The 12158-nt window shown below is 48.2% G+C and overlaps 1 protein-coding gene across 1 annotated transcript in view; it reads right to left on the bottom strand.

The window, feature by feature from the left end:
- LOC119432532 (sericin 1-like) overlaps positions 1-12158 on the bottom strand; it is an 860508-nt gene that overhangs the window by 253791 nt on the left and 594559 nt on the right. The window contains exon 9 of the mRNA XM_049658282.1: positions 3325-3356. Coding sequence (XP_049514239.1) covers positions 3325-3356 — 32 coding nt within the window. The remainder of the gene's footprint in view (positions 1-3324; positions 3357-12158) is intronic.

Below are 12158 nucleotides of genomic sequence, written 5' to 3'. Positions count from 1 at the left end.
ATGGGCCTGGGTCCTTTAACTGAGCCAGGACGACCGTTGTTGTAGCCGCTTCTGTGGGCGCCGACCCCCCTTCCGACATCGTCGAGAAACCAAGCGTTGGCCGCTGCGGAGCTCCGTTGTACCGTGTGAGTACCCCGCACCTCCATCAAAATGCCACGGGGATGAGAGTAGCCTAAATGGATTTGAAATTATATTTACAAATATATACAGAGAGACGGCTGCAGGCAAGATGGCAGAGCAACAACACGAGCGCTACTCTGTTCGTCGTCTTTACTGTCTTTCGGGCGTATTCTTCCATGCTCGGCAGGACGCGTGCTTCAGTGCCCGGGAATAGCGCGTAGTAATATTTCGCAGATGAAAGGTTTCGGGACCGTATGCAGGTTGAAATGGTCTTTGAGATATTGCTTGGTTTGAAATGATATCATACATTTTGTGCAGACATAGGGTTTCTCGCCTGGGTGCTTTAGTTGATGTCTTAAGGTCATCAAACCGCATGAATGATTTACCCCATGCTTGCAATTGTAGAGTTTTATGCCTGCATGCCTGCGTTGACGTACTCATACATGCCAAGTCTCTCGGATTACCCGGGAGACTCCCGAATTTTGACCTTTCTTCCGGTTGTACGTTTGACAGGAAAATCTCCCGGATATTGCTGTTGTGTCCTGTTCCAGCGTCTAACACTTTGTCAGGCCACATTAGCAAAAAAAAAAAATCCAACCCAATCTAATCTAGTTAGAGGTTCATGGCTCAAAATTAAGAAAGTAGTAGGGAAACCCTATACATGCGCTAGTTCGTTAACCGCAGAGCCGCTCCTTACGCTGACGGGGTTGTTGGGTGCCCTAGAGATCCTAGTCTCATTAAGCTAGCCAGCGAATTCCGCCTTCTGCATCTAGCAAACTAGACTCTCCATCATTATCCTCGGCGTCAGCCGCTCAGGCATTGCCTAGGCCTACGGTCAGTCATGGCTTTAAAAGCAAGGAGCGCTAGCGCAAGTATCTTCAAGTATTTGATGTAGTGCTTAGCCGAAGTGACGCTGGGCATTTTGTTGATACCAGAGAGCAATGCAGAGTGCGAACAGCAATTTAACATCGTGAAAAATACGAGGACACAGTGCCACTCGTCAATGTGTCGCTCGTTCAAACGTCAACCTCGAAAAATGTGAAAGAAATGGAATTTCTTACAGTCAATTATTATCTGAATAATTTTTGAACACCTGCCGTGATTGCTTAGTGGCTTTGGCATTGATTGAGCTGCTAAGCACGAGCTTGCGGGATCAAATCTCGGCCGCGGCGGCCGCATTTCGTTGGCGGCGAAATGCAAAAGCACCCGTGTGACGTCCATTGGGTGCACGTTAAAGAACCCCAGGTGGTCCAAATTAATCGCGAGTCCCCCACTACGGCGTGCTTCATAATCAGATGGTGGTTGTGGGACGTAAGAACCGAGAAATAATTTTTTAATTTATGGAAGGAAAATTTGCAACAAAATGCCTGCAAAAGTGAGATCTTGATGTTCATGTGGTCATTTGTATATCTGCAAATAAAATTGTAATGAAGTAGATCTGGGATTACTTGACAATATCGACATTGAAGACGGGGGGGGGGGGGGGGCGACTGACTCCCCACCCCCGCTCAGTTGGAAGATCTCCGGGATTTAGTTTCTCCGAACTTGGCAGGTATGCATACTTCTAGACTCGTCCTTTGCGCGCAGAACTTACCAAATGTTTTGGAATGTTGGGTATTATGCCTGCATGCAGCGTCCTATTGCGGACATTCGGATACCCCAAACGCGCGAATGATTTACCATATGTTTCGCTGTTGTAGGGTTTCATGCTTGTATAGGTGCGCCGGTGTATGTAGAGGTGCCCCGGCGGCTTGAAGGGTAAACCGCATGTTTCTATTTGTTCAGATTTTCTTCTGTGCTTTGGCACTTCTAGGTTGAGACAATCTCACGATTGGCGGCAGTGGAAAAGAAACCTGCTATGAGTAAGGGCTTAAGAAAAAAAAAAAACTAGATCAGGAAAGACAAAAATTTATCATTACACAAGGGGAAGCTCCTCACTTTTCTAAGCGAGATCAGAATGCCTCAGAGCACAACGTTTTAACGCGAGATACACCAAGGAAGAAGAAGAATATGCTTGCTGCGGTGAAGCTAGGGGCACAATGAAACATGTTTTATTAGAACGTGAAAAACGCAGTTGTCGGTTTAGTCTCCTCTGGACTCACTGGAGTCCTTGCGTTCAGGGATAGCAGGGGGAAGTAAATATGTCCGCAATAGAAATTAGTCCGAGATGATTGAAGGTTTAGTAGCAGAAAAGTGGGGAGACGGCAAACGGAGGCGTACAAAAACAAAGTTCTCCGTAGTGCCTCAGAAAGTTTGAAGCTGGGAATTACAGATGTGTATGTGTGTGTTTCTTTTTTTTCATTCAAGAACATAGCTAGGGCATTAGGCAAAATGAGAACAAGAGCTTGGCGGCGGAACCCACCACCCAGTTTCAAAGGGCACGCTGATAGAATCCATTCATCCATCCATCAAGGCGCAGTTAGAGCGCAGGCGAGAGCTTGCGCGGACAACGAGCGGTCGGATAACAAAGGCTTTCGAGAGAGAGAGTGACTTGGCGTCGCGCGGATGCCCTCTCCCCGCACGCAACACCTGGCGCGCTATAGCGCGGCAGCAGGTGTTTTTCGCCTGCTCTGCTCCGTCGAGGCGCAGCTAGTGACGTGGCGTCGCAGCCAGCAGGGACTCCGTCGAAGCGCACTTAAGGTGTGGCATCGCAGCCAATAGGAATTTAGGTGCCGTTTTGCTGATACGGACGGTGGACGCCTGCTTTTCCGCATATGAGCCATTTGATAATATGGCCGTAGACGGGAGCCCCCCACTCTGATATTCTGCCATTTCAGGAGTCATAACTTCACTCCCACGTACTACATCACGACAAGCATAAGTGAGCCCCAGACAACCTTCCGTGCCGTCTCGGAGTTGCTCCAATGGAAACACGTAGGATAAGGGAAAAAAAAATGAAGGCAGGGAGGTCAACCCGGTGCACGTCCTGTTTGCTACAATACAAAGGCAAGGGATTTAAGGAGACCAAAAGAAAGAAACGAACGAGAGGGAAGGACGTACTCTCTGTGTGAACGCGGGCGGTCGTCTAAGACTTCAAAATCGGTCACTGAGGCCACTCGAGTTCATGAATCGTAGTAATGCCCGCGTCACTTGGAAAGCCTGCGATGCGTGGGGCCATCGGGCAAGAATTTTCGGCTCTGCAAATGGTCTACTGTCTAATCGTTTTGGCACACTCCGAAGAACTGCTTCAAATGTTCGACTCACCTCCCGTCATATTCCAAATTGGCTGATGCTTCCTGAGGAACCATGCCAGCGCGGCTTGTACTGGGCACTGCATCATCGCCGCCGCTGCTGGACAAAGGGGGCCGGTAACCGGTGCTTCTGTTTTTGGCCATGTCGGTATGCCCTGAAATCATGCGTGTCGATTCGCTACTGTGCGACACTTACTCACTTGTCAATTTTGACAATAACGTTACATGGATTATAGTATCAAATGCCTTCAAACAATTGTCTTTTTGATAAGGTGAGGCGGTTTGTATTGAAAGGTCACATCTAAAACCGTACATTGCGGGCGTTATAACAAAGTGTTTTAAGAAATTTCCATTAGTTTAGTGAATAGTAATGTAGAGTCGCTTTGTCTATTTCGGCAATATTGAAATCGGCCTCTAAACAGCCATATTATTTACCTGCCCAATCTTGTGTCCCCAGGTGATTTTCTTTCAGCTACACCTATTAAAAATTCCAGTGGTAGATAGGACAATTACAGCCCTTGAGCCGGACATTACTTCAAAGAGAAATCATAATGATTCATCGAATTGTTCACACAGTTGCACTAATAAACTTCTAAATAATTACTTTATGGCACATATAGCGATTTACGAATTCTAGTCGGTGAGTTCGCAAAGCGTATGCACTCGGATAGAATTGTCAGGACTACACATTTTCAAGATATTAGAAGTGTCCAACCAAATGCATTGGCGTTTCAATTAATTTTGTGCTTCAATGCGTAATGTAGCGTCTTGTTAAAAAAGTAAGTTGAATAACATTGTATATTTAGCGCGAGCTTGACGGCGCATATCTCGAAACCGGTGCCATCCTCAGAATTGTTTGCAAATTTATATGTTTTGCAAACTCAGTAGCCACATTTTATAGGTTGAAATAGGTGCTGTGAATTAAGTAGTAATAAACTTCATTAGTAATATTTTCTTGAGTAGTAAATTCACAATTTGATTTCTCGTCGAAGTAATTGCAGCTCATCTAGTTCAAGGGTTTGAATTGTGCTATCTCCCAATGGCAATATTTAAATATTCGGTGCAGCTAAAATAAAACACTAGTTAAGGGTTACTTTGGCAGTGTTCTTTTCTTCTTCCTTCTGGAGTTTTAGGTGCCAAAACCAGTTCTGATTAGGAGACACGCCGTAGTGGAGGGCTCCGGATTAATTTTGACCACCTGGGGTTCTTTAACGTGCACTACAACGCAAGCACACGGGCGTTTTTGCATATCGTCTCCATCGAAATGCGGCCGCCGCGGCCGGGATTCGATCCCGCGACCTCGTGCTCAGCAGCGCAACGCTTTAGCTTCATGACTGAGCTACCCCGGCGGGTACTTTGGCAGTGTTCATACGCTGAGGAATAATACGGGAAACTAAGACAAGATTATTTGACGCGATCAATTGTAGTGGAAACAGATATAAAAATACGATTTACGCGATGCGATGGTGCTTTCTTCACTATGCGTTCTTTCAGCACGGTGGACAACAGGTGGAGGAGCAGTGATCGCAGCCGGTTTGTTACTGATATGGGTAAAAACCTTTTTATTTAATGTTTTTCACGCCATCATTGCAATGATAGTGTTGAAGTAGGATGCCACAGGAGAGAAAAACAATTCAAGCGGTTTTTAAAAAGACATTTACGCAGAAACTCCCCTGGGAGATGTCGAAGTAATCACTCTAGTGGCGGCTTCGTATTGCACGGCCACGCGGACCTTATCTTGAATGCGATCTGCGATGTGGACAGAGTGCCGACTGATGATACATAACTTCGCGCGCTGTTTTCTTGCCGCTTACTTCGCGTTGAATAGAGACGCGCGGCCCCCCATCTCGAAAGCGATGTGCAAAGATGCAGGGTGTGGCGTGTGGTTAAAACTTCGTTCGCGTTGAAGCGAGAGGCAGCACGAATGTGAATTCGCTCGCTGCTTGGGGCTCTACTATGACAGCGATCGTCTTACAAGACGGACGGACGGACAGTTTTCTCGTTGGGTAAGCGTAGAAGTGCTTGCGCATTGAAAAGCCATCCATTGTCGAGGTATCCGTTGACAAATATTCGCTATTTGTCGCTGCGACATGAAATCCTGGCGCCCTAAAAGCGCCAGGAACTGCCCACGCAAAGATTTCCGTTTAGTTTGTTTTCTATCAGTCAGTGGGTTGACCACCTGTGCGCACTTCGTATCTCGGCGACCTTGCGATACAAAAGCGCGAAAACGGATTGGATGCCTTAACAGGTCATTACAACGAGCTGCTCTTCACGATGACTGCGTCAAGAATAACGTGGGTGGCGCTTTCAGCGATCACGTTCCATCCAGTTTCGGTATCGAAGCGAGAAAAGAGAATTTTTGTCGACGAATACGGCGACAATGATGAATGACGGCGACATCACTTGCATGCAGAGTGATTCACGGGGATTGTTGTTTCATCATTTTTATTTAAACTCCTTGCAAGGGCCTTCGAGCGCTGAAATGTATTTTCGTAATATCGCAAATGATTATTTTAAAGGAAATTAACATTTATAATTGAGGGGAAATAGTGCAGACGGAGGCGTACAGCTTCGAGTGCCTCTTAATATACTTTCAAAACATAATTGAAATTTGGATATCAAACTGCTTTGAAAACGTGACACGACCATGTATTGGTTTGAACAGTCCAAAAGGGCACTTGTTCTACATTATCTGTCTAGTTGGGGGGGGGGGGGGGTCGCCGAAACACACGAGGGCCAATCACATGCCCATCACCACCTACGCATGTCCTACCCTGTTTGAACTTCGTCCGAGTCTGTCCTGCGGCATTGGATTCAATGATAAGATTTTCTTGCAGTCTTTTGTTCCGGTGAAGTATGAAATTCAGGCAAGAAGAGCATCAAAGTGAACCTTATCGTGTAGTTACCCATTTCAAAAAACCGCACAAGGGAAAAGCATCGCAAGTAATGGCAAAACATTTTGAGAGCCCATACTGCTGTTAAACTGTTAAATGCGGACCAGTGATGGAGCGAGGGCTAACGGATAATTCATGCATCGCCACCGTAACTGGTGCTGAAACTTACACGTTCGAGAATTGTCATTGCCAAACCGAAAAACCTGTCACATCATCTCACTCGTGCGCCAAACAGCATGCGAGTACAGTGCAACCTTGTGAATAAGTAACCATGCAGAACAGTGGCTCCCAGGTGCAGAACCATGCACCTGTGAGCCAGCGGCGACGCTGTTTGAACGTACACCGTATCCCGATAGCAGACATTAGCCTCTTCAATCGCGTCGAAAAAGCGAGGTGTAGTTGCGCCGTATACTATAGGGGCCAAAAACATTCCCGCACCTACCGTAGTTGGGGGATGTGACGTTGGCCGGGCAGTACTGCGTGTTCCAGTCGCCACCCCAGGTACCATGAGGAATTCTACAATACAAGAGAGATTCACAAGAAGATGTAGGATTGAAGTGTAACAGCTGTAGAACACGGAGTGATCACTGAAGCCAACATTTCCATAATGTAACGTAATAATGTAACGTGCATACACACACACACACACACACACACACACACACACACACACACACACACACACACACACACACACACACACACACACACACACACACTACGATGGGGTGCGTTCATTTAAAGGTGCATCGATGAAAGGGGAAAAGGGTTGCCGCGCCGACACCGAGCTGCTCCACAGACAAGCGCACTTCGTTCTCTTCTTCCACCGATCTTGCTGTCGCTTTAGGGTAACACTCCTCCCCTCACAGACGAAGCCCGCCGGCCGAGTAAGTGTTACGTCCACTCCGAATCACGTGGATGACAGCGTTTCAGGCGGGCGACGTGAAAAAGCTGCGTCTTCTTAGACCGGTAGCCATTAGACACGAGACGAGCAATGCAATATGTCACATCACTGTGACCACGATGTGATGCGATCAGTGATGACGAAAGGCCCGGTGTAACGAGCTAGAAACTTCTGACACAGGCCGCATTTGCGAACTGGTGTCCAAAGCCATACTATGCCCCCTTGTCGTACGACACATTCTTATGTCGTGAATCGTAGCTGACCTTCGAGCGGTCCTGGGACGCCAACGTACGGAGCTGAGCTATGCGGCGTGCTTCCTCAGCGCGGCAGAGAGTCTGGGCGATAAAAGAGTCCGCATGAGGAGTAAAAGGTAGAATGGTGTCAGGGAAGCTGCGGGGTGGTCTGAAATAAAGAATATAGAAAGGGCTGTAGCCGGTAGTTTCATGTTTTGCAGTGTTGCAGGCGTATGTGATAAAAGGCAAGATGTCATCCCAATTTTTGTGCCTGGAATTGTCGTACATCGAAAGCATGTTGGTCAAAGTTCTGTTAGTGCGTTCGATGAGACCATTTGTCGGCGGGTGATACGGGGTCGCATGGTGAAACTTGCAAGCACAGAGACCGAACATCTCTTCGACTACGTCGGCCACGAACTGGCGACCACGATCGCTCACAATAACACGAGGGGGTCCATGACGCAGTATAACGAAGGATAGGAGGAAGCTCGAAACATCAAGAGCCGTGGCCGTTGGCATCGCTGCAGTTTCAGCATAACGCGTCAGATGGTGGACGCAGACTATAATCCAATGGTTATCGTTTGTTGAGCGCGGTAATAGGCCGAGAAGATCCACTCCAAGCATTTCGAAAGGAGATGATGGTGGCGTCACAGGGTGAAGGAGTCCGACCGAAGCAGTATTAGGGCACTTGAATTGCTGGTACTTGTTACAACTGGCCACGTACTTTTCTATATCCCGTTGCATACTAGTCCAGTAGAGTCGGCCCTGAATGCGGTGGTATGTTCTGGTGAAACCCAGGTGTCCAGCGGTCGACGATTCGACCGCTGGATCTCAAATTCTTAGGGACCACTAAGAGGAGGCGGGAATCCTCAGCCGCGTGATTCTCCTTGTAGAGCAGCCAATCTTGGATGACAAAGCCATTGTTACCTGTCGACTAAGCAGCTGAGGCGAAGAGGCCATCCAGGCTGCGGTCATTACGCTGCCCTTCCCGAAAGGTGGCCAGATCGGGAAAAACAATGTCGTCGATGGCGGCCCGACACTCATCGAAATTGTCGGCGTCACATTCACTTGTCGGTAGAGGGAACCTCGAAAGACAGTCGGCGTCCGCGTGATGTTGGCCACTCTTGAAACGGATTGCAAAGTCAAAATTTCTGCAAACGTAGCGCCCATCGAGCAAGGCGGCCAGACGGGTCGCGGAGACCAACCAACCAACATAGTGAATGGTGATCAGTAACGATCGTAAAGCGGCGCCCGTAGAGATATGGGCGGAACTTCTGGACTGCAAAAACGACAGCGAGGCACTCTTGCTCAGTGACGGTGTAATTTAGTTCGGCCTTGCTCAACGAACGGCTGGTGTTGACAATGGCATGCTCGGCGTCACCAAAGCGCTGCACGAGGACGGCGCCGAGGCCGATTCCACTCGCGTCGGTGTGCAATTCTGTTGTGCCAGAGGGGTCAAAATGATGAAGTATGGGTCCGGAAGAGAGCAGGAACTTCAGTTGACGAAACGAGCCATCGCAATCTACTGTCCAGGTGAAAGGGTTATCCTTGCGCAGGAATGAAGTCAGAGGGGAGGCAGTATCGGCAAAGTTGGGCACAAAACGTCGGAAGTACGAGCAAAGACCCAAGAAGCCCCTCAGCTCGCGTTGTGACTGCGGTTGTTTAAAGCCGCTTACTGCAGCGACCTTCTGTGGGTCTGGTCGCACCCCTTGCTTGTCCACTAGATGTCCTAGTACTAGCGCCTCTCGTTGGCCAAAGTGACATTTCTTTGAGTTGAGGGTAAGGGCAGCTGGTTCAAGGCACGTCAAAACAACGTCCAGTCGATGGTTGTGCTCTGCAAAGGTACGGCCAAAAATGACGACGTCGTCCAGATAATACAAACAAATATCCCATTTCAGGCCGCGCCGTACTGTGTCCATCAACCTTTCAAATGTTACAGGCGCGTTGCACAAACCAAACAGCATGACGTTGAATTCAAACAAGCCGTTTGGGCTCACAAAAGCGGTTTTCTCTTCGTCAGTTGAATGCATGAGACAGTAGCGCGATCTGAGGTCCACAGATGAAAAGTAGGACGCGGAATGAAGGCAATCGATAACGTCATCGGTCCGGAGAAATGGATACACATCCTTTTTCATCGCAGAATTGAGACGCCGGTAGTCGACACAAAACCTCCAGGACCCATCTTTCTTCTTCACGAGGATGACCGGCGCCGCCCAAGGGCTAGAAGAATCTTGAATGATGCCGTTGGATGACGCGGACACGCGGTAAGGTATGGGGTGCGCGGGCCCTGTGTCGATCCTTTGGCGACCCTACGTAGTTGGAACGCCAGCTTTGTTAGTGTTCTGCGCGAAATCAAACAATGACGCATGCTTTCTAAGGACGCTGACCAGGGCTTGATGCTTCTCTGACGACAGTGACTTGCTGATAATGTTTAGAAACGGCAATGAGTCGTCAGCTCCGTGCTTTCGGGATTCGTGGGACGTGTCATCAGTTAAAGGGCCTATGCTGAGATTGGTATCCACTTCAAAAGAGGCAAGTCGCATACCGCTGGGTAGCAAAACAAACTGAGAGGCTAAATTTGACACCCATAAGGTAGTTGTTCCGCCGGCCACAGAGAGGACGCATCGAGGTACAAGAACACTTTTTTTTCACTACCATCGAAGGCACAGGCTCAACAATTGCATAAAGTGTATCGGCGTCGACACCGGAAGCAGCAACTCGAACTCTGGATAAGGAACGTGACGGTAAGACAGGATCTTCAATGACAGCGAGAGTGCGTGAAAATGTAGCAGGTTGGTCAGCAAGAGGAGAGAGGAAAAGCTCGCCGGTACCGCTGCCAACAGTGGCACCGCACTGTTGTAGGAAATCGAGGCTAAGAATTACGTCGTCAGTGGATTTAGCAAGCACTGCAAATTAGGTTTGATATACGTTATCGGAGAAATAAACGTTCGCGGTGCACACGCCAATAGGTCGGAGCAACTCGCCACTCACAGCACGAAATGTATTAGAGGTGTCCCAGCGAAACATCACTTTACGGCCAAATCGAGTTTTGAAATCCAAGCTGATAACGGAGGCACTCACTCCAATGTCCACTAAGGCCAAAGTAGTAACATTGTCTATTAAAACACGAATCTTGTTATGACACATGGTGACTGGTGGAGGCATAGGAGCATGTAGCTGAAGATGACAGGCGACCCCACCCCCATTGGTCACGCCGCCTAGTTTCCCGGCGGCGGTGACGTGAGACGTCGTCGCGGAGATGAAGACCTGCGCTGGCCGTGAAGGCGGCGGCGTCAAGCTCCGCACAGAAGCTGGTGAGTCGCTACGGTAATTCGCCTGGTGGAGCGTCCTGCTATCAGAGTCAGAGGGCCAACGTGTCTCGTCACCGGGCCGATATCCACGCCGATAAAAAGTACGCGGTCGTTCATAGGACGGTGGTGACGTGCGACGGCGGTAAGGACAAAATCGGGCGACGTGGCCGCGAATGCCGCATTGGAAACAGATTGGGCGTTCACGGGACGCACTGAAATTATCAGTAGGATAACTGGCATGGCCGTCCTACTCTTTAGAAACTGCAGGCGGTCTGCGTGAGCAGCCGTTGTGGAGCTGGTCACTGGGATGCGCATTCAGTGTAAGGGTATGGCACTCCTGGACGAGGTGCGAAGTTGAAGGCGTCTACGGAGACGGCAATATATATATATATATATATATATATATATATATATATATATATATAAGTGAGCCCAACTTAAGGTGATATATATATATATATATATATATATCTATATTGAGTGAATACGAGTCCATGTATGGTTTATAACAGAGTCCTCTTAGGCGAGCGCGTGATGAATGGGCGCTGCATTCAACACTTATTGAATGCGGTAAGAAAACTGTCCCGTTTGGTAGACAATAGAGTTTCAGCTTGTCTGCCATTCGGGTAAACGCAACCGGACTGGGTGTTTTACCGGGTGAGCGGAGGCGCTAATATGAACGGCCTGCACTGTGCAGCCACCTGGTGGCGAAGAGCTCAAGCAGGCGAATACAGCTAATATTTCGGTAACCATTTGAATTTTACTTTGCTTGGTTGGCAACAACTTTATTGATAGTCCTGCAGAGCTTTTGCCGACGTGGCCTTATGTCTCCCACGTAGGGCTGCTCGTGAAAAAGTTTAGCAGCAAACAATTATGGGACTGCCGAAAATTTATACCTGCAGCGACGTAGAATATATTTGGTTACTGCAATATTACCTCGGTGTTTATGTGACTGAGGTCTGCGCCACCAGGTGGCTGCACCGAGCAGGCCGTTCCCGTTTGCGCCTGCGCTCACCCGGTAAAACGCCAAGCCCGCTTGCGTTTACCCTAATACTGGTTACGCTAGAACGCTCTGATGGTGTTATGCACAGGAGAGCGAAATATTATTGCGATGCCTGCAGTAAACAGTTCGAAATCTCGCATAAAGGTCACATAAAACCTTGCACAAACATCGAATAAAAATCTCGCCTGCTGTGACACCCCAGCAGACAAAAAGCAACCATGAAGTTTTTTTTTTTTTTCGATAACCGCGAAATGACAAAAAAAGAAAAAAAAACTGTCAGCCCTTCCACTGGGGTGGAGATGGAAGACCAGCGAAGCTGTACTATGGTTATGTATGTATTTCCAGATATGACTAATAAGATGTGATGGTTATTAGAACTATTAAAGAATGAGAAATAGATATGATCCGGTGGTTTTCATTTATTTAGTGACCAAAGGGACCATGGCCTTATGGTCGCTACGGTACACCGCCATAGGGTGTACGGCAAAGGTTGGCACGTTCT

This window comes from Dermacentor silvarum, chromosome 11, assembly GCF_013339745.2.
Source record: "Dermacentor silvarum isolate Dsil-2018 chromosome 11, BIME_Dsil_1.4, whole genome shotgun sequence".
Taxonomy (NCBI): domain Eukaryota; kingdom Metazoa; phylum Arthropoda; class Arachnida; order Ixodida; family Ixodidae; genus Dermacentor; species Dermacentor silvarum.
This window is presented reverse-complemented; position numbering and strand designations above follow the sequence as displayed.